General features: G+C 50.8%; 1 protein-coding gene across 2 annotated transcripts in view; it reads right to left on the bottom strand.

Moving 5' to 3' along the window:
• Window positions 1–24,532, bottom strand: part of LOC129695069 (filensin) — an 86,550-nt gene that overhangs the window by 4,227 nt on the left and 57,791 nt on the right. For both annotated transcript variants that reach the window (XM_055631824.1, XM_055631823.1), the window contains exons 2-5: window positions 20,299–20,359; window positions 18,449–18,544; window positions 14,924–15,013; window positions 676–887 (exon numbers count right to left, since the gene is read on the bottom strand). In XM_055631824.1, coding sequence (XP_055487799.1) covers window positions 676–887; window positions 14,924–15,013; window positions 18,449–18,544; window positions 20,299–20,359 — 459 coding nt within the window. The remainder of the gene's footprint in view (window positions 1–675; window positions 888–14,923; window positions 15,014–18,448; window positions 18,545–20,298; window positions 20,360–24,532) is intronic.

The following is a 24,532-nucleotide window of genomic DNA, read 5'->3' as shown; positions in this document are numbered from 1 at the left end:
CAGCACCTCATAGTCAGTTGGGTAGTTTACACCCCAGAGGCATGAGTTATGATATTTCTAACCTCAAGTAACCCTGGCTTTCCCTCTCCATCCATCCTTCCCCCATCCTAGTTCTCCGACGTTCTACTCTCCTGATTAAATATTACCGACTGTATGCCGCTTGTCACATTCCCCTCAGCTAACAAAGAAACATTCTTCATTTCCTTAGCCACATCTGCTTTGATGTCCTTTTCACATCTTACCCTTCCATGTCTCTAGACTCCCTCTCCCCCGACTCTCAGTCTGAAGAAGGGTCTCGACTCGAAACATCACCTGTTCCTTCTCTCCAGAGATGCTGTCTGGCCCACTGAGTTACTCTAGCTTTTTGTGTTTATCTTAGGTTTAAACCAGCATCTGCTGTTCCTTCCTATGCATCTGGAAGTTCTAATTGTGTTTCAATTGTAGAAATTGTCCCCACTTCCATCAGCAATGTATAGTCTAATAGACCACTGCAGGCAACACAAATCTTGGTGCCGTAACTCAGATACGTGCGTTAATTTTGTGCCGAGCTCCTGCAGCTTTTTGTGTCTATGTACAATGGGCATCTCGCTGGCTATGTCACCGTACGACTGCAATTTAGAAGGAACCTTTCGCTAACTCTGGAGCATTGGAACGGTAATAATCCTTGGAGCCTACCGATAATCGTCATCGGACACAAATCGCTTGTAACGCTCCAGCTCGTCCTCCAGAGAGTGTTGGTACATCACGACCTGGTGACACTCGCTGGCGCACTGCTCCAAGCTCAACGCTGCCTCCTCCGTCTTTTTCCGCAGGTCGTCAATTTGCTCGTTGTACGACTGCACTTTGTCCATGTAATGCCCCTCCGTCGGCCCATCTTGCACTGCAGCCTTCAGGCGTAACAAAAGGAAAATTACTCATCGATACCATCTACACTTTAGTTTAGATTAGCAAGCTAGTAACAGAGAGTCATAGAGTGATACAGTGTGGTAACAATGGGTGACGTTTCGGGTCGAGACCCTTCTTCAAACTCAGTCTCCACCCAAAACGTCACCCATTCCTTCGTGTCAAAGATGCTGCCTCACCCGCTGAGTTTCTCCAGCTTTTTGTCTACCTTCCATTTTTCCAGCATCTGCAGTTCTTTCTGAAACAATGTGGAAACAGGCCCTTCGGCCCAACTCACCCACACTGGCCAACAATATCCCAGCTGTCCTAGTTCCACCTGCCTGCGCTTGGTCCATAACGCTCCAAACCTGTCCTATCCATGTACCTGTCTAACTGGGATAGTCCCAGCCTCAACTACCTCCTCTGGCAGCTTGTTCCATACACCCACTACCCTCTGTGTGAAAAGGTTACCCCTCGGATACCTATTAAATCTTTTCCCCTTCAGCTTAAACCTACGTTCTCTGGTCCTCGATTCCCCTACTCTGGGTAAAAGACTCCGTGCATCCAATCTAGTAATGAGATCAAGTAATGAGTTATGTCGCATGGAATCAAAGTTCCTTCACTTGGATCGTGGTGAACCCTTGGAATTCTCTCTCTCACCAGCTTGCTTCATTGTTTAGTTTAGTTTAGAGATACAACATGGAAACAGGCCCTTCTGTCCACCAAGTCCCCACCGACCAGCGATCCCCGTACACTAACACTATCCTACACACACTAGAGACAATTCACAGTTGTACAAATAGACAATAGACAATAGGTGCAGGAGGAGGCCATTCGGCCCTTCGAACCAGCACCGCCATTCAATGTGGTCATGGCTGATCATCCACAATCAGTACCCTGTTCCTGCCTCCTCTCCTTATCCCTTAACTCCGCTATCGCTAAGAGCCCTATCTAACTCTCTCTTGAAAGCATCCACCGCCCTCTCAGGCAGAGAATTCCACAGACTCTCAACTTCCCGTGTAAAAAAGTGTTTCCTCATCTCCGTTCTAAATGGCTTACCCCTTATTCTTAAACTGTGGCCCCTGGTTCTGGACTCCCCCAAAATTGGACTCCCCCAAGCCTATTAGCCCAAAAACCTGTACATCTTTGGAGTGTGGGAGGAAACCGGAGCGCCCGGGGGAAACCCCCACAGGTCACGGGGAGAACGTACAAACTATGTACGGACAGCACCCGTGGTCAGGATGGTACATGGGTCCATGGCGCTGTGAGGCAGCAACTCTACCACTGTGCAGCCACAGTGATGCCCACATATTATGTGTCGATAAAACACAGCTCTTTACTGAGGAAGGAATATTAACAACTATGGCAGCTGAAGGTATTGGCCTGACTAGTTGTAGCAGTTATCTGCTCCAATGGGCTGTGTGGGCGACCTATGATATCATCAACATCAACATATTGTCCACATCTCATTATAAATCTGGCAGAAATGAATTCTCCAGGGTAGTGGTGACACAGTACAAAACAGTGGGAGAGTCCAGAACCAGAGGTCACAGCCTCAGAATTAAAGGACGTTCCTTTAGGAAGGAGATGAGGAGGAATTCCTTTAGTCAGAGGGTGGTGAATCTGTGGAATTCTTTGCTACAGACGGCTGTGGAGGCCGTCAGTGGATATATTTAAGGCTGGATTAGAGAGATTATTGATTAGTACGGGTGTCAGGGGTTATGGGGAGAAGGCAGGAGAATGGGGTTGAGAGAAAGAGATAGATCAGCCATGATTGAACGGCAGAGTAGACTTGATGGGCCGAATGGCCTATTCTGTTCTTATAACGTATGAACATGAACTAAATTTGATGTGCCGTCTCAACCCTAACTAATCTCTTTTATGCTTTTAACAAGGTTTTTTTTTAATCATTGGACACAGAAGTCAGATTTTAAATAGCGCTGCAGTGGTGACCTTTACATGAAATCCAGATGCCATTTAATGGCAGAGAATGCATTTAATCTATATGTATGGAACAAAAACAATATTGAAGAGTATTCTTTGCCTGTTTCATAATAAAATATATTGGAACGGACGGCCGAGAGGTTTGAACTAGTTATGTGGAATATGCAGTGAGGTGCAGCGGTAGAGTTGCTGCCTCACAGTGCCTGAGACCCGGGTTCCATCCTGGCTACTGGTGCTGCTGTCTGCACGCAGTTTGTACCTTCTCTCCATCACCATGTGTGTTTTCTCCGGGTGCTCCGGTTTCCTCCCACATTCCCAAGACAAGGCGTGTAGGTTTGTCGATTAATTGCCCCCATGTGTCGGATAGAGCTAGTGTACAGGGTGATCGATGGTCAGCGCAGACTCATCAGGTCAAAGGGTCTTTTCCCCACGGTGTATCTCGAAACTGAATTAAATTCTGCATACAGTTTAGACTTTAGAGAAACAGCACGGAAACAGACCCTTCAGCCCATCGAGTCCACGCCGACCTGCGATCATCCCCTACACTAGCACTATTCTACACACTCGGGACAGTTTGCAATTTACACAAGCCAATTAACCTACAAACCTGCGTGTCTTTGCAGTGTGGGAGGAAACCGGAGCACCCGGAGAAAACCCACAGTCACAGGGAGAACGTACAAACTCCATATGAACAGCGCCCGGAGTCAGGATCGAACCCGGATCTCTGCCTCTACCTCACGGCTCTGCCTCTACCTCTTTGCCATTTGATGTCATATTTTTTCAGAAGTGCCAATGCAGAGCAGTAAATTACAAGGTTAATTCCCGGGATGACGGGACTGTCATCTGCTGAGAGAATGGAGCGGCTGGGCTTGTACATTTAGAACGGAGACGAGGAAACACTTTTTCTCACAGAGAGTTGTGAGTCTGTGGAATTATCTGCCTCAGAGGGCGGTGGAGGCAGGTTCTCTGGATACTTTCAAGAGAGAACTAGATAGAGCTCTTAAAGGTAGTGGAGTCAGGGGATATGGGGAGAAGGCAGGAGATTTTGACCATTGACCATTGTCTATTGTCTAAATCTTCCAAGACAAATAAAAATTTTAATCCACGACTATCAGGATTAATGGGTATTACTGTAAGCCCAAAATTACTTACACATTTACTGGCTGCTAGGCATCCATATTGAGACAAATATCCGGGGAAGAATAATAAAAATAAATTAAATAGCAATAAAAGTCACCAGGCTTCATACAGTCATGTATTTGTGCCCAAGGTAGTTTAGTGCCATCTAGTGCATGGTTCAAAAACACAGCTGCATTGTATATTGTCACCACAACGTGTGATCAAACTGCATTATTAATGCAATTATAAATGACCAAAGGTGCTTTGTAAGACCATTATCAAACAAAGTTTGAAACACAGCCTATCATGCATAGAATTGTAAGACCAGTCAAAGAGGTAGGTTTTAAGGAATGTCTTAAAAGTTTATAAATGAGCGGGGTACGTTTTGTTACACAGAGGGTGGTGGGTGCCTGGAACGTGCTGCCAAGGGGGGTGGTGGAGGCAGATATGATAGGGGCGTTGAAGAGGCTTTTGGAAAGGCACGTGTACCTGCAGGAAACGGATAGATACGGTTCATTTAATTGAACTGCGTATCTTCGCCTCTCGGATCAGTGGACTATCGATGGTATATCTGTGCTGTTTGGATCGCTTACTAAATGAAGCTTTTCACTGTACCTCAGTACACGTGATAATAATGTGCAGGAAGGTGAAGGCATTTTGTTGGTGAAGGCATGGTGTGTCGAAGGGCCTGTTCCATGTGCCTGAGTTGCTTGTGCTTTGACCTCTGAACCAAGGGGCGGCTCAGTGCCGCTGCGGTTTCCTCCCACATTCCATAGACATGTGGGTTTGCAGGTTAATGGGCTCGGTATAATTGTGAATTGTCCCTAGTGTGTGTAGAATAGTGTAAGTGTGCGGGGATCGCTGGTTGGCACGGATTTGTAGACAGTTACTTTGCCCCATTGTTTAACCCAGGTATGCTGGATGTACATTACATATCAACGGCATGAACTTTAAGTCTCGTCTCTGTTACGAACAGGGGCCGCTCAGTCATTTCAGCTCCTGTCCCACGATGCGAATTTCCCCAAGAGCTCTCCCGAGTTTAAAAAAATCAAACTCGTGGTGCCTCATCACCAGTATTTTTCTTACTCTTGGAAATTTTTCACCCTGTTGACAAACTTCATGAGTTTCCGCGTTTCCCGAGTACCTGCCGTTAGCGTTACGAGCCGCTACGAGACATCCACGAGCTCCCGCTACGTACATTCTACGTATTTACCACAAGTTTTTTTTAACTCGGGAGAGCTCTTGGGTAAACTCGCATTGTGGGACAGGGCCTTATGTTGTAGAATCATACTGCATGGATCCAGGCCATTGATGTTATTGACGTTATATGACCATGACCAACGCCCCATCTAATTACCACCAAGACCAACATGCCCCATCTACAGAGCCCTTGGGAAACCAATTGCCCCATCTACACTAGTCCCACCCCGACCAACATGCCCATCTTCACCAGTCCCACCCCAACCAACATACCCCATCTACACTAGTCCCACCCCGAACAACATGCCCCAACTACACCAGTCCCACCCCGACCAACATGCCCCATCTACACTAGCCCCACACCCCGACCAACATGCCCCCATCTACACTAGGCCTGTGACCACATGCCCATCGACACTAGTCCCCACCCCGACCAACATGCCCCATCTACACTAGTCCCACCCCGACCAACATGCCCCATCTACACTAGTCCCACCCCGACCAACATGCCCCATCTACACTAGTCCCCACCCCGACCAACATGCCCCATCTACACTAGTCCCACCCCGACCAACATGCCCCATCTACACTAGTCCCACCCCGACCAACATACCCCATCTACACTAGTCCCACCCCGACCAACATGCCCCATCTACACTAGTCCCACCCCGACCAACCACATGCCCCATCTACACTAGTCCCACCCCGACCAACATGCCCCATCTACACTAATCCCACCCGACCAACATGCCCCATCTACACTAGTCCCACCCCGACCAACATGCCCCATCTACACTAGTCCCACCCGACCAACATGCCCCATCTACACTAGTCCCCCCCCGACCAACATGCCCCATCTACACTAGTCCCACCCCGACCAACATGCCCCATCTACACTAGTCCCACCCCGACCAACATGCCCCATCTACACTAGTCCCACCCCGACCAACACCCCATCTACACTAGTCTCACCCCGACCAACATGCCCATCTTCACCAGTCCCACCCCAACCAACATACCCCATCTACACTAGTCCCACCCCGACCAACATGCCCCATCTACACTAGTCCCACCCCGACCAACATGCCCCATCTACACTAGTCCCACCCCGACCAAACATGCCCCCACCCCGACCAACATGCCCTAGTCCCCCCCGACCAACATGCCCATCTACACTAGCCCCACCCCGACCAACATGCCCCATCTACACTAGTCCCACCCCGACCAACATGCCCCATCTACACTAGTCCCCACCCCGACCAACATGCCCCATCTACACTAGTCCCCACCCCCCCCCCCCCGACCCGCCTGCCCCCCCCACCCTCCTCCCACCCCGACCCACCTCCCCCCTCTCCCCTCGCCCCCCCCCGACCCGCCGGCCCCCCCCACCCTATTCCCACCCCGACCAACCTGCCCCACCTACCCTAGGCCCACCCCGACCAACATGCCCCATCTACACTAGTCCCCCACCCCGACCAACATGCCCCATCTACACTAGTCCCACCCCGACCAACATGCCCCATCTACACTAGTCCCACCCCGACCAACATGTCCCATCTACACTAGTCCCACCCCGACCAACATGCCCCATCTACACTAGTCCCACCCCGACCAACATGCCCCATCTACACTAGTCCCCCACCCCGACCAACATGCCCCATCTACACTAGTCCCCCCCCCCGACCAACATGCCCCATCTACACTTGTCCCACCCCGACCAACATGCCCCATCTACACTAGTCCCACCCCGACCAACATGCCCCATCTACACTAGCCCCACCCCCGACCAACATGCCCCATCTACACTAGTCCCACCCCGACCAACATGCCCCATCTACACTCTTCCCACCCCGACCAACATGCCCCATCTACACTAGCCCCCCACCCCGACCAACATGCCCCATCTACACTAGTCCCACCCCGACCAACATGCCCCATCTACACTAGTCCCACCCCGACCAACATGCCCCATCTACACTAGTCCCACCCCGACCAACATGCCCCATCTACACTAGTCCCACCGCGACCAACATGCCCCATCTACACTAGTCCCACCCCGACCAACATGCCCCATCTACACTAGTCCCACCCCCGACCAACATGCCCCATCTACACTAGTCCCACCCCGACCAACATGCCCCATCTACACTAGTCCCACCCCGACCACCATGCCCCATCTACACTAGTCCCACCCCGCCCAACATGCCCTTTCTACACTAGTCCCCCCCCGTCCACCATGCCCCATTTACACTAGTCCCATCCCGACCAACATGCCCCATCTACATTAGTCCCACCCCGACCAACATGCCCCATCTACACTAGTCCCACCCCGACCAACATGCCCCATCTACACACTAGTCCCACCCCGACCAACATGCCCCATCTACACTAGTCCCACCCCGACCAACATGCCCCATCTACACTAGTCCCACCCCGACCAACATGCCCATCTACACTAGTCCCACCCCCACCAACATGCCCCATCTACACTAGTCCCACCCCGACCAACATGCCCCATCTACACTAGTCCCACACCGACCAACATGCCCCATCTACACTAGTCCCACCCCGACCAACATGCCCCATCTACACTAGTCCCACCCCGAACAACAAGCCCCATCTCCCCTCGTCCCCCCCCGACCAACATGCCCCATCTACACTAGTCCCACCCCGACCAACATGCCCCATCTACACTAGTCCCCCACCCCGACCAACATGCCCCATCTACACTAGTCCCACCCCGACCAACATGCCCCATCTACACTAGTCCCACCCCGACCGACATGCCCCATCTACACTAGTCCCAACCCCGACCCACATGCCCCATCTACACTAGTCCCACCCCGACCAACATGCCCCATCTACACTAGTCCCACCCCGACCAACATGCCCCATCTACACTAGCCCCACCCCGACCAACACGCCCCATCTACACTAGTCCCACCCCGACCAACATGCCCATCTACACTAGTCCCACCCCGACCAACATGCCCCATCTACACTAGTCCCACCCCGACCAACATGACCCATCTATACTAGTCCCACCCCGACCAACATGCCCCATCTACACTAGTCCCACCCCGACCAACATGCCCCATCTACACTAGTCCCACCCCCCATGCCCCAACATGCCCCACCCCGACCAAACATGCCCCACTACAGCCCCACCCCGACCAACATGCCCCATCTACACTACTACCCCCCCCCCCCCGACCAACATGCCCCAGCTACACCAGTCCCCCCCCGACCAACATGCCCCATCTACACTAGTCCCACCCCGACCAACATGACCCATCTACCCTAGTCCCACCCCCCGACCAACATGCCCCATCTACACTAGTCCCCACCCCGACCAACATGCCCCATCTACACTAGTCCCACCCCGACCAACATGCCCCATCTACACTAGTCCCACCCCGACCAACATGCCCCATCTACACACTAGTCCCACCCCGACCAACATGCCCCATCTACACTAGTCCCACCCCGACCAACACGGCCCCTCTACCCTAGTCCCACCCCGACCAACCATGCCCCATCTACACTAGTCCCACCCCGACCAACATGCCCCATCTACACTAGTCCCACCCCGACCAACATGCCCCATCTACACTAGTCCCCACCCCGACCAACATGCCCCATCTACACTAGTCCCACCCCGACCAACATGCCCCATCTACACTAGTCCCACCCCGACCAACATGCCCCATCTACACTAGTCCCCACCCCGACCAACATGCCCCATCTACACTAGTCCCACCCCGACAACATGCCCCATCTACACTAGTCCCCCACCCCGACCAACATGCCCCATCTACACTAGTCCCACCCCGACCAACATGCCCCATCTACACTAGTCCCACCCCGACCAACATGCCCCATCTACACTAGTCCCACCCCGACCAACATGCCCCATCTACACTAGTCCCCCACCCCGACCAACATGCCCCATCTACACTAGTCCCACCCCGACCAACATGCCACACCTACACTTGTCCCACCCCGACCAACATGCCCCACCTCCACAAGTCCCACCCCGACCAACATGCCCCATCTATATTAGACTCACCCCGACCAACATGCCCCATCTACACTAGTCCCACCACCCCCCAACATACCCCATCTACACTAGTCCCACCCCGACCAACATGCCCCATCTACACTAGTCCCCACCCCCCGACCAACATGCCCCATCTACACTAGTCCCACCCCGACCAACAACATGCCCATCTACACTAGTCCCACCCCGACCAACATGCCCCATCTACACTAGTCCCACCCCGACCAACATGCCCCATCTACACTAGTCCCCACCCCCCGACCAACATGCCCCATCTACACTAGTCCCACCCCGACCAACCTGCCCCATCTACACTGGTCCCACCCCGACCAATATGCCCCATCTCGACTAGTGCCACCCCGTCCAACATGCCCCATCTACACTAGTCCCACCCCGACTAACATTCCCCTTCTACACTGGTCCCACCCCGACCAACATGACCCAACTACACTAGACCCACCCGACCAACATGCCCCATCTACACTAGTCCCACCCCGACCAACATGCCCCATCTACACTAGTCCCACCCCGACCAACATGCCCCATCTACACTAGTCCCACCCCGACCAACATGCCCCCATCTACACTAGTCCCACAACCCGACCAACATGCCCCATCTACAGAGTCCCCCACCCGACCAACATGCCCCATCTACACTAGTCCCACCCCGACCCCGACCAACATGCCCCATCTACACTAGTCCCCCCCCGACCAACATGCCCCATCTACACTAGTCCTAGTCCCCCGACCAACATGCCCCATCTACACTAGTCCCCCCCCGACCAACATGCCCCATCTACACTAGCCCCACCCCGACCAACATGCCCCATCTACACTAGTCCCACCCCGACCAACATGCCCCATCTACACTAGTCCCACCCCGACCAACATGCCCATCTACACTAGTCCCACCCCGACCAACATGCCCCATCTACACTAGTCCCCCCCCGACCAACATGCCCCATCTACACTAGTCCCACCCCGACCAAATTTCCCCCTCTACACTTGTCCTAGTCCCAACCAACAAGCCCCATCTACACTAGTCCCCACCCGACCAACATGCCCCATCTACACTAGTCCCACCTCGACCAACTTTCCCCATCTACACTAGTCCCACCCGACCAACATGCCCCATCTACACTAGTCCCACCCCGACCAACATGCCCCATCTACACTAGTCCCACCCACCCCGACCAACATGCCCCCATCTACACTAGTCCCCACCCCGACCAACACATGCCCCATCTACACTAGTCCCACCCCGACCAACATGCCCCATCTACACTAGTCCCACCCCCCGACCAACATGCCCCATCTACACTAGTCCCACCCCGACCAACATGCCCCATCTACACTAGTCCCACCCCGACCAACATGCCCCATCTACACTAGTCCCACCCCGACCAACATGCCCATCTACACTAGTCCACCCCGACCAACATGCCCCATCTACACTAGTCCCCCCACCCCGACCAACATGCCCCATCTACACTCCACCCACCCCTACCGAAATGCCCCATCTACACTAGTCCCACCCCGACCAACATGCCCCATCTACACTAGTCCCACCCCGACCAACATGCCCCATCTACACTAGTCCCACCCCCGACCAACATGCCCCATCTACACTAGTCCCACCCCGACCAACATGCCCCATCTACACTAGTCCCACCCCGACCAACATGCCCCATCTACACTAGTCCCACCCCGACCATCCCCCACCTACCCTGACCCCACCCGACCAACATGCCCCATCTACACTAGTCCCACCCCGACCAACACCCCATCTACACTAGTCCCACCCCGACCAACATGCCCCATCTACACTAGTCCCACCCCGACCAACATGCCCCATCTACACTAGTCCCACCCCGACCAACATGCCCCATCTACACGAGTCCCACCCCAGACCAACATGCCCCATCTACACTACCCACCCAGACCAACATGCCCCATCTACACTAGTCCCACCCCGACCAACATGCCCCATCTACACTAGTCCCACCCCGACCAACATGCCCCATCTACACTAGTCCCACCCCGACCAACATGCCCCCCATCTACACTAGTCCCACCCCCCGACCAACATGCCCCATCTACACTAGTCCCACCCCGACCAACATGCCCCATCTACACTAGTCCCCCCCGACCAACATGCCCCATTTACCCTAGTCCCACCCCGACCAACATGCCCCATCTACACTAGTCCCACCCCGACCAACATGCCCCATCTACACTAGTCCCACCCCCGACCAACACATGCCCCCATCTACACTAGTCCCACCCCGACCAACATGCCCCATCTACACTAGTCCCCCACCCCGACCAACATGCCCCATCTACACTAGTACACCCACCCCGACAACATGCCCCATCTACACTAGTCCCACCCCCGACCAACATGCCCCATCTACACTAGTCCCACCCCGACCAACATGCCCCATCTACACTAGTCCCACCCCGACCAACATGCCCCATCTACACTAGTCCCACCCCGACCAACATGCCCCATCTACACTACTCCCACCCCGACCAACATGCCCCATCTACACTAGTCCCACCCCGACCAACATGCCCCATCTACACTAGTCCCACCCCGACCAACATGCCCCATCTACACTAGTCCCACCCCGAACAACATGCCCCATCTACACTAGTCCCACCCCGACCAACATGCCCCATCTACACTAGTCCCCCCCCGACCAACATGCCCCATCTACACTAGTCCCACCCCGACCAACATGCCCCATCTACACTAGTCCCACCCCGACCAACATGCCCCATCTACACTAGTCCCCCCCCGACCAACATGCCCCCAACTACACTAGTCCCACCCCGACCAACATGCCCCATCTACACTAGTCCCACCCCGACCAACATCCACCATCTACACTAGTCCCCTAACCTGACCAACATTCTCCAGCTACACTAGTCCCACCCCGACCAACATGCCCCATCTACACTACTCCCACCCCGACCAACATGCCCCATCTACACTAATCCCACCCCGACCACCATGCCCCATCTACACTAGTCCCACCCCGACCAACATGCCCCATCTACACTAGTCCCACCCCGACCAACATGCCCCATCTACACTAGTCCCACCCCGACCAACATGCCCCATCTACACTAGTCCCACCCCGACCAACATGCCCCATCTACACCACCCCGACAAACATGCCCCATCTTCACTAGTCCCACACCGGCCAACAAACCCCATCTACACTAGTCCCACCCCGACCAACATGCCCCATCTACACTAGGCCCCCCCCGACCAACATGCCCCATCTACACTAGTCCCACCCCGACCAACATGCCCCATCTACACTAGTCCCACCCCGACCAACATGCCCCATCTACACTAGTCCCACCCCGACCAACATGCCCCATCTACACTAGTCCCACCCCGACCAACATGCCCCATCTACACTAGTCCCACCCCGACCAACATGCCCCATCTACACTAGTCCCACCCCGACCAACATGCCCCACCTACACTAGTCCCAACCCGACCAACATGCCCCATCTACACTAGTCCCACCCCGACCAACATGCCCCATCTACACTAGTCCACCCCCGACCAACATGCCCCATCTACACTAGTCCCACCCCGACCAACATGCCCCATCTACACTAGTCCCACCCCGACCAACATGCCCCATCTACACTAGTCCCACCCGACCAACATGCCCCATCTACACTAGCCCCACCCCGACCAACATGCCCCATCTACACTAGTCCCACCCCGACCAACATGCCCCATCTACACTAGTCCCACCCCGACCAACATGCCCCATCTACACTAGTCCCACCCCGACCAACATGCCCCATCTACACTAGTCCCACCCCGACCAACATGCCCCATCTACACTAGTTCCCACCCCGACCAACATGCCCCATCTACACTAGTCCCACCCCGACCAACATGCCCCATCTACACTAGTCCCACCCCGACCAACATGCCCCATCTACACTAGTCCCACCCCGACCAACATGCCCCATCTACACTAGCCCCACCCGACCAACATGCCCCATCTACACTAGTCTCACCCCGACCAACATGCCCATCTACACTAGTCCCACCCTGACTAACATGCCCCATCTAGACTAGTGCCGCCCCGACCAACCAGCCCCATCTACACTAGTCCCACCCCGACCAACATGCCCCATCTACACTAGTCCCACCCCGACCAAACATGCCCCATCTACACTAGTCCCACCCCGACCAACATGCCCCATCTACACTAGTCCCACCCCGACCAACATGCCCCATCTACACTAGTCCCACCCCGACCAACATGCCCCATCTACACTAGTCCCACCCCGACCAACATGCCCCATCTACACTAGTCCCACCCCGACCAACATGCCCCATCTACACTAGTCCCCACCCCGACCAACATGCCCCATCTACACATCCACCCCACACAGCCCCATCTACACTAGTCCCACCCCGACCAACATGCCCCATCTACACTAGTCCCACCCCCGACCAACATGCCCCATCTACACTAGTCCCACCCCGACCAACATGCCCCATCTACACTAGTCCCACACCCGACCAACATGCCCCATCTACACTAGTCCCACCCCCCCGACCAACATGCCCATGCCCCTACACCTATTCCCACCCCGACAGAACATGTAGATCTACACGGCAGGTCAGGCAGCATCTGAGCATGGGGCAACAGATAAACTCCACTCTTCTTCACTCCTGCCCACCCCCCGCCCCCCAACTCTGCACTCATTTGCAAGAGATCCCACCAAGATCTCAACCCAAGAAGATACCCCATCTACACTGATTCATAGAGTCGACCAGAACATGCCCCTTCAGCCCCATTTGTCTGTGGGTGCTGAAGTTGAGGAATTCATCGCTGCAGATGGTAGTGGAATACCTAACAAGACATTAGGTATTTTTAAGGCAGAGATTGAATAGGATGTCAAAGGAGAGAAGGCAGGAGAATGGGTTTGAGAGGGATAGTAGATCATCTATGGTGAATGGTGGAGTAGAGTCGATGGGCTGAATGGCCAATTCTGCTCCAATACCTTATGCTGAACAAGCCCCATCTCCATTAGACCTACCTCCCACGTTTGCTCCTTATCCCTCCGAAACCTTTCCTATTCATGTAGACAATGGACAATAGGTGCAGGAGGAGGCCATTCGGCCCTTCGAGCTAGCACCGCCATTCATTGTGATCATGGCTGATCGTCCCCTATCAATAACCCGTGCCTGCCTTCTCCACCGCCCTCTGAGGCAGAGAATTCCACGCACTCACCACTCTGTGTGAAAAAGTGTTTCCTCATCTCCATTCTTACCCCTTATTCTTAAACTGTGGCCCCTGGTTCTGGACTCCCCCAACATCGGGAACATATTTCCTGCCACTAGCGTGTCCAAACCCCTTAATAATCTTATATGTTTCAATGAGATACCCTCTCATCCTTCTAAACTCCAGAGTGTACAAGCCCAGCCGCTCCATTCTCTCAGCATATGACAGTCCCACCATTCCGGGAATTAACCTTGTAAACCGACTCCGCTGCACTCCGTCAATAGCAAGAATGGCCTTTCTTAGATTAGGGGACCAAAACTGCACACAATACTCCAGTTGTGGTCTCACTAGGACTCTGTACAACTGCAGAAGGACCTTTTTCTTATTAAACATTGGAGATAGGAATCACAAGGTAAGGAAGGTACAAAAGATAATTCCCTTCGGTTACCTCCGAGCTTGCCGGCATTGGGTAGTCATTACTCGTGGCCGGGTGGACTTGCTTTAGGACATTCATGTAACTCTGAATCTCAGACAGATTCTGTGGAGAGAGAAGAGCGGAGAAATGGATGAGAACGTGAAACACACTTGGCCTGAAACAGTCTTAGAACTGAAATTTGAATTGTACGATACGATAAGATAGAACTTTATTAATCCCAGGAGGGGATATTGATCTACCAACGGTCATAAATACACAAAACACAAAATACATGAAACACGAAATCAAAGTGACGAGTGGAAAGGATTGGGGATTTGCAAAGATTGGGGAGAAACATAGAAACCTAGAAAAATGCGTGCAGGAGTAGGCCATTCGGCCCTTCGAGCCAGCACCGCCATTCAATATAAACATGGCTGATCATCTAAAATCAGTACGCCGTTCCTGCCTTCTCCCCATATCCCTTGATTCCTTTAGCCCTAAGAGCTAAATCTAACTCTCTCTTGAAAACATCCAGTGAATTGGCCTCCACTGCCTTCTGTGGCGGAGAATTCCACAGATTCACAACTCTCTGGGTGAAGAAATCTTTCCTCATCTCAGTTCTAAATGGCCTACCCCTTATTCTTAAACTGTGACCATGGTTCTGGACTCCCCCTGAGGTGGGGGGTGGGGGAGGGGAGTCAGTCTCAGTCTCAGTCTACCCCACGACAGAAGGGTAGACAACAGAAGTTGTACAGTTTGATAGCCACAGGGAAGAAGGATCTCCTGTGGCGTTCTGTGCTGCATCTTGGTGGAACCAGTCTGTTGCTGAAGGTGCTCCTCAGGTTGACCAGTGTGTCATGGAGGGGGTGAGCTGTATTGTCCAGAATGCTCTGGAATTTGAGAAGCCCATGGTGCACAAACATTGTGGACATTAATAAAATATGGATATTCTCATTCTGGATCTTTAGAAAAAAAGAATCCTGTAGAATTTCAGGATCACGTTACTTCTCCAAACAAGAATGATATGTAATTCCATAAAAGCGTCAGAATTTAGAATACATTTAAATATCATCTCAATTTTCAGCCTGTTTCAATTATTGCCTTATAACATTATTCCTTTCTATCTAATCTGGATTAGGAGTGATAAATTAGTTAGTGTTGATGTTTACACCAGGCACGTACATACTCTCATTCCATCTGGAAATCAGTCTGAAGAAGGTCCCGACCTGAAACGTCACCTATCCATGTTCTCCACGGACGCTGCCTGACCCGGTCTGGTACTCCAGCATTCTGTGAAACGTCACCTATCCATGTTCTCCACAGATGCTGCCTCACCCGCTGAGTTACTCCAGCACTCTGTGAAACGTCACCTATCCATGTTCTCCACAGATGCTGCCTGACCCGCTGAGTTACTCCAACACTCTGTGAAACGTCACCTATCCATGTTCTCCACAGATGCTGCCTGACCCGCTGAGTTACTCCAGCACTCTGTGAAACGTCACCTATCCATGTTCTCCACAGATGCTGCCTGACCCGCTGAGTTACTCCAGCACTCTGTGAAACGTCACCTATCCATGTTCTCCACAGATGCTGCCTGACCCGCTGAGTTACTCCAGCACTCTGTGAAACGTCACAAAGTGGAGATAGTGGAGGTATACAAATACCTGGGAACAGCCTTCGACAACCTGCTAAGGTTTTCCTCTAACACAGAGGAAATCCTTAAAAAGTGCCATCAGAGACAGTACCTACTCAGGAAGCTGAAGTCATTTGGGATTAACAAAGACATTCTCACTACATTCTACTACGCATTCATTGAAAATGTAATAACCTTCTCTTTCAATAGCTGGTTCCACTCCATCACCCTACAAAACAGAAACCGCCTGTTGAATGTGGTCAAGGTCTGCTCAAAAATCATTGAGCAGCCCGTCCGAACTCTCACTGCCCTATGCGACCAACAGTCTGTAAAGTTAACACGCAGGATTCTTCAGGACCCCTCTCACATCCTGTTTCCTGAGTTTGAGTGGCTCCCCTCAGGACCCAGACTCCGCTGTCCGGGTTGCCGGACACACAGGAGGAAGGCAACCTTCATCCCCAGGGCTGGCCAGCTTTTTAATGCTGATCACTGACTCATGAAGATATGAAATGAAATAACCTTCTATATGCACTTTTTAATGGAAGCACTTTAAAAACTATTGCTATGTGTTGAATGTTGATGTGCGGTGTGTGTTGTGTGATTGTGCAGTGTGTCTGTGAAATGCGTGTGCTGGTTGATTGTGCAGTATGTGTGCTGCTTATGTTTGTTGATTGTGTCCCTTTTTAAAACAGCTACTGTAATGCGCCCCTTTAAATTGCCCCTTGGGGACGAATAAAGTGCTTTGAAATTGAATTTTGAAAACTCTGTATCTTTGAAATGTGTAGGAAGGAACTGCGGATGCTGGTTTAAACAAAAAGCTGGAGTAACTCAGGCAGCAGCTCTGGAGAGAAGGAATGGGTGACGTTTCGGGTCGAGGCCCTTCTTCAGACTTAAATCTCCTTCTCATCTTCTTCCTAAAGGAACGTCACTCTAGTCCTAGACACTCCCTCGAGTGGGAATATCATTTCCACACCAACTCTATCCAGGTCTTTCCTATGATCTATAATCCCTCGCATCTAGGGAACAATCCCACTCTACCTACCGAGACTTGACTTCCTTCCTAAAATATTGTGCCAGAATTAGACACAGTTCTCCAGCTAACGTGTAGCTGGGTACATTAAATGTTCACATTATATTCTGTTTTCAAAATTCATTTATCCATTTATACTTGAGTTACAACCATGAACAACTCCATACCTCGAAGACCAAGTTCCCAGATATTGTAGGAAGGAACTGTAGATGCTGGTTTCAACCGAAGATTGATATTAAAAGCTGGAGTAACTCAATAGACAATAGGCGCAGGAGGAGGCCATTCGGCCCTTCGAGCCAGCACCGCCATTCAATGTGATCATGGCTGATCGTCCCCAATCACTACCCCGTTCCTGCCTTCTCCCCATATCCCCTGACTCCGCGATCTTTAAGAGCCCTATCCAGCTTTCTCTTGAAAGTATCCAGAGAACCTGCCTCCACCGCCCTCTGAGGCAGAGAATTCCACAGACTCACCACTCTCTGTGAGAAAAAGTGTTTCCTCGTCTCCGTTCTAAATGGCTTACCCCTTATTCTTAAACTGTGGCCCCTGGTTCTGGACTCCCCCAACATCAGGAACATGTTTCCTGCCTCCAGCGAGTCCAAACCCTTAATAATCTTATATGTTTCAATGAGATACCCTCTCATCCTTCTAAACTCCAGAGTGTACAAGCACAGCCGCTCCATTCTCTCAGCATATGACAGTCCTGCCATCCCGGGAATTAACCTTGTAAACCTACGCTGCACTCCCTCAATAGCAATAATGTCCTTCCTCAAATTAGGGGACCAAAACTGCACACAATACTCCAGGTGTGGTCTCACTAGGGCTCTGTACGACTGCAGAAGGACCTCTTTGCTCCTATATTCGAACTCTTGTTATAAATGATGTTAGGACATACCTTCATGTTTCTTTCTTTAGTGGTGTCGATGTCTTCCTGCAGGAATTGAGTACGAACCTGGAGCTCCAGATTCTTCAACAAGGCTTCGTTGGTATCCTGTGGAGAAGTCAGATTTTCATGACGTTTGCATAGACCTAAAGGTTCATTCATGACGGTGAGAAGCAGACCTCACATTGACCAAGTACATGAATGTAGACGATAAAACTCAAACAGGATTAGACAATATCAACACAGGGAGGGTGTTTCCAAAAGCTCATGATTTGAGAGACAAGGGACCAACATCTCAAGTAATGGGATAGATTGCACGGAACCAAAGTTCCTTCACTTGCATACAATACGATATGATAGAACTGATCTCCTTAAAAACACAAAATACGTGAATTAGAATTAGAATGTATTAGAATGCCTTTATTGTCATTCAAACAGGTCTGAAGAAGGGTCATCCATTCCTTCTCTCCAAATCTAAATGGTCACCTACTGTGGCATCTTTACCCAGAGCAACCGATCACTGGCCATGTCCCAAAACCCCTACAGTCCTGGTGATACTATACACAGTGTAGTCATATCATAGTCATAGGCTCATTGGCCGATGGAACTGGGAGCTGGAGACGTCGGCCATGAGGCTGGAGGGCAGGTGGGAGGGTGAACCGGGGTAATGCCCCCCCCGCACCTTCAAGGTCGGCTGCAGGAGGTGCCCGTGGGGACACTAAGATGGCCGGGCGAGGAGAGGAGAGGAGAGGGACGTGGGTTTGCGGGAACCGCTCCAGTACAGCGAGCAGCGGGCCGACCGGACTTTGGACTTTGAATAAATGGCGGCAAAAATGTCGGTGTCCACTTGTATAATGTACGCAGAAATAATTTCCCAGTGCGGTTGCAGATGTGTCCCATACAGATGTGACCCATACAGATGTGACCCATACAGATGTGTCCCATACAGATGTGACCCATACAGATGTGACCCATACAGATGTGTCCCATACAGATGTGACCCATACAGATGTGTCCCATACAGATGTGTCCCATATAGATGTGACCCATACAGATGTGACCCATACAGATGTGTCCCATACAGATGTGACCCATACAGATGTGACCCATACAGATGCGACCCATACAGATGTGACCCATACAGATGTGTCCCATACAGATGTGTCCCATATAGATGTGGCCCATACAGATGTGTCCCATACAGATGTGACCCATACAGATGTGTCCCATACAGATGTGTCCCATACAGATGTGACCCATACAGATGTGACCCATACAGATGTGTCCCATACAGATGTGACCCATACAGATGTGTCCCATACAGATGTGTCCCATATAGATGTGACCCATACAGATGTGACCCATACAGATGTGTTCCATACAGATGTGACCCATACAGATGTGTCCCATACAGATGTGTCCCATACAGATGTGACCCATACAGATGTGACCCATACAGATGTGTCCCATACAGATGTGACCCATACAGATGTGACCCATACAGATGTGTACAGACCCATACAGCACCATAAAGGCGGTCGCGGTGACATAGCGGTAGAGTTGCTGCTTTACAGCGAATGCAGCGCACGGAGACCCCGGTTCGATCCTGACTACGGGTGCTGTGTCTACGGAGTTTGTACGTTCAACCCGTGACCTGCGTGCGTTTTCTCCCAGATCTTCGGTTTCCTCCCACACTTCAAAGACGTACAGGTTTTGTGGATTAATTGGCTCGGTGTAAATGTAAATTGTCCCTAGTGGGTGTAGGATAGAGTCAGTGTGCGGGGATCGCTGGTCGGCGTGGACCCCGGTGTTTCCACGCTGTATCTCTAAACTAAACTAAGTGTGAATGTGAACCAGCTCACCTTCATCAAGGTTACAACAGTGTCCTGCAAATTCTCTTGATGTTCACATTCCGTCCTGTAGCTAGAATGAGGAATAAAATGTTAGAAGTACAGTGTGTGCCCAACATGGTGACTATACCCCTGGCATACAGAAATAACGCACAGCAACTCAACATTGCTCCATGTAACCATAGTGTACAGAATCAGTTCCAGAGTGATACAGTGTGGAAACATGCTCTTCCACCCAACTTGCCCACACTATCCAACATGCCCCATCTACACTAGTCCCACCTGCCCGCGTTTGGCCCATATCCCTCCAAATCATGTCCTATCCATGTAACTGGCTAACTATTTCTTAAATGATGGGATAGTCCCAGCCTCAACTACCCCCTCTGTAATAAATTGTTCCTATTCCTCTTGTGACTTTCTACAGCAGAGGAACATTTGTAAGACCATGTTTTGGTTTCATGTAGGCACAGTGAGGATTACACTGAAAGTATACTTAAAACGTCCATTTCACCAACAAATGTCGCCTATCCATTCTCGCCACCAATGCTGCCCTTCAAGTTCCTCCAGCACTTTGTGTTTTGCTCAAGATTGCAACACACAGTTGTAGAGTTGCTGCCTCACAGCACCAGAGACCCGGGTTCGATTCCGACTACGGGTGCTGTCTGTACGGAGTTTGTACGTTCTCCGCGTGACCTGCATGGGTTTTCTCCGGGCGCTCCGGTTTCCTCCCACACTCCAAAGACGTGCAGGTTTGCAGGTTAATTGCCTTTGGTAAAGATTGTAAATTGTCCCTAGTGTGTAGGATTGTGTAAGCATATGGGGTGGGGGTCAAGGAAAGAGTGGTCACGTCGATCGCGGTCCTGTTTCCACCAATCTCTCCACCACTACGCGCAAGAAACACAAGAAGCGACAAGACAGACACCATTGTATGCAGATGCTGAGATGTGTGTTCAGCTCTGGCTAAACAACTTATAACCCTGTGTGTCGACTCGACAAGAAGATATATACATGGTGATCGCTGGTTAGTGCAGACTCGGTGGGCCAAAGGGCCTGTTTCCGGGCTGTATCTCCAAACTAAACTACCACTGTACCCTTAGTACACGTGATACTAAAGAATCCTTTGAACCATTGAAATTAATAATTGACCGAACATTAAGAAATGTCAATGTTTTTCACACAGAGAGTTGTGAGTCTGTGGAATTCTCTGCCTCAGAGGGCAGTGGAGGCCGGTTCTTTGGATACTTTCAAGAGAGAGCTAGATAGGGCTCTTGATGATAGTGGAGTCAGGGGATATGGGGAGAAGGCAGGAACGGGGTACTGATTGTGGATGATCAGCCATGATCACATTGAATGGCGGTGCTGGCTCGAAGGGCCGAATGGCCTCCTCCTGCACCTGTTGTCTATTGGATATTAATCATTCTGCCACATTTTTTATGCACGTGTTTACTTAAGTTATGGGTTCATTTACGTTTTCCAACTATCAACAACTATTTCTTGATCTCCTCTCTCTCAATGTGTATGCAATTAAGCACGGTGGCGCAGCGGTAGAGTTGCTGCCTCACAGCGCCAGAGACGCGGGTTCCATCCTGATTACGGGTGCTGTCTGTACGGAGTTTGTACGTTCCCCCCATGACCTGCGTGGGTTTTCTCCGGGTGCTCCGGTTTCTTCCCACACTCCGAAGACGTAGAGATTTGTCAGCTAATTGGCTTTGGTTAAAAAAAAAAGCAACTTGTCCCTAGTGCTACTGCACGGGGATCGCGGGTCGGTGCAGACTCGGTGGGCCAAAGGGCCTTTTATTCGCACTGCATTTCTAAAACTAAACAATTAAACAAACAGTCCCACTCCGTCTAAATACCAGAGAATCTAAGTGTCATAGAAGAAGGTCATTTCAAGATGATGGATATTTTTAAGGTGGAGATTGACAGGTTCTTGATAGAAACATAGAAACATACAAAATAGGTGCAGGAGTAGACCATTCGGCCCATCGAGACTGCACCGCCATTCAATACGATCATGGCTGATCTTAGCCTCAGAATTAAGGGACATTCTTTTAGGAAGGAGATGTGGCGGAATTTCCTTAGTCAGCAGGTGGTGAATCTGTGGAATGTTTTCCCACAGAAGGCTGTGGAGGCCAAGTCAGTGGATATTTTTAAAGCAGAGATAGATGGATTCTTGATTAGTACGGGTGTCAGAGGTTATGGGGAGAAGGCAGGGGAATGGGGTTCGGAGGGAGAGATAGATCAGCCTTGATTGAATGGTGGAGTAGACCTGATGGGCCGAATGGCCTAATTCTGCTCCTATCACTTAAGACCTTATGAATTTATGAGGGTAATCTAAAAACTCATCTATCCCTCCCACAAACAGACTACAGCATGAACTTAGATGAAAGATAATTAATCATGAATGTGGAGAGGATGTTTCCACTAGTGGGAGAGTCTAGGACCAGAGGTCACAGCCTCAGCATTAAAGGACATACCTTTAGAAAGGAAATGAGGAGGAATTTATTTAGTCAGAGGGTGGTGAATCTGTGAAATTCATTGCCACAGAAGGCTGTGGAGGCCAAGTCAGTGGATATATTTAAGGCGGAGATAGATGGATTCTCGATTAGCACAGGTGTCGGGGGTTATGGGAAGAAGGCAGGAGAATGCGGATAGGAGGGAGAGATAGATGAGCCATGATTGAATGGCATAGTAGACTTGATGGGCTGAATGGCCTAATTCTGTTCATATCACTTATCTTATTCAGAGACCCAGTTTTAGTTCTGAAGAAGGGTCTCGACCCAAAAGGCCACCCATTCCTTCTCTCCAGAGATGCTGCCTGTCCCGCTGAGTTACTCCAGTATTTTGTGTCTATCTTTTGTTTAGTTTATTGTCAAGTTTACAGTGAAAAGCTTTTTGTCACGTGCTATCCAGTCAGCAAAAAGTCTATATATGATGACAATCAGGCTGTCCACAGTGTACGGTTACAGGATAAAGGGGATAACATCTCAAGTCCAGTAAAGTCCGAATAATGGCAGGTCGAAGGTCTCCAATCCTGACCTCGACAACTTATCTATTGTCCCCTTCAATCCCATTGATTAAATGTCTGTTAACTAATTAGTCTCCTTAAACCGTAGAATTTAAAGCAACAATGAAAATACAATCAAACTGCTCAGTAGGGGGATAAGTTTAAGAAGGAACTGCGGATGACAATAAACAAGAGACCCGAAACGTCACCTATTCCTTCACTCCATAGATGCTGCCTCACCCGCTGAGTTTCTCCAGCATTTTTATCTACCTTCAGTAGGGAGATAAAGTCAGTCTTAAACCCCCAGGTTGTTGCTTAGATTATGATTTGGATTTATTTCAATTGTGACTTTCACATCGTCAGCGTCTGACTCTGCCATTAATCATATCCGAATAATATTTTGGTTTTTGACTCTTTCTTTAAATCCCTGGGGTGTAAAAAACATTCTACAGACCAAACTGACTTTATTTTCTTTCTCTTTTGTGCAACTGACTCTAATTAGTAATAAAAACAGTAAGTGCTGGGAAAGCACCCATTGTGGTGGATCAGTGCATGGTCTATGGAGTTCATGTTTCAGGTCAAGAACACACAGTGCTGGAGGAACTCAGTGGGTCAGGCTGCAGCAACTTCCTGAGAAGGCTTAGAAAGTGCAGCGAGTCCTCCACAACTCTCACCAACTTCTACAGATGCGCCGTAGAAAGCATTTCATCGGGATGCATCACAGCACGGTTTGGGAACACCTCCTTCATAGAAACATAGAAACATAGAAATTAGGTGCAGGAGTAGGCCATTCGGCCCTTCGAGCCTGCACCGCCATTCAATATGATCATGGACTGATCATCCAACTCAGTATCCCGTACCTGCCTACTCTCCATACCCTCTGATCCCCTTAGCCACAAGGGCCACATCTAACTCCCTCTTAAATATAGCCAATGAACTGGCCTCAACTACCCTCTGTGGCAGAGAGTTCCAGAGATTCACCTGCGCCTGTGTGAAAAAAGTTCTTCTCATCTCGGTTTTAAAGGATTTCCCCTTATCCTTAAGCTGTGACCCCTTGTCCTGGACTTCCCCAACATCGGGAACAATCTTCCTGCATCTAGCCTGTCCAACCCCTGCCAAGGCCCGCAAGAAATTGCAGCGAATTGTGGACGCAGCCCAGACCATCACACAAACCAACCTTCCTTCCATTGATGAGGGGGGGGGGGGGAGCTTATAAAAACATATAAAATTATAAAAGGA

This window comes from Leucoraja erinacea, unplaced genomic scaffold, assembly GCF_028641065.1.
Source record: "Leucoraja erinacea ecotype New England unplaced genomic scaffold, Leri_hhj_1 Leri_92S, whole genome shotgun sequence".
Taxonomy (NCBI): domain Eukaryota; kingdom Metazoa; phylum Chordata; class Chondrichthyes; order Rajiformes; family Rajidae; genus Leucoraja; species Leucoraja erinaceus.
This window is presented reverse-complemented; position numbering and strand designations above follow the sequence as displayed.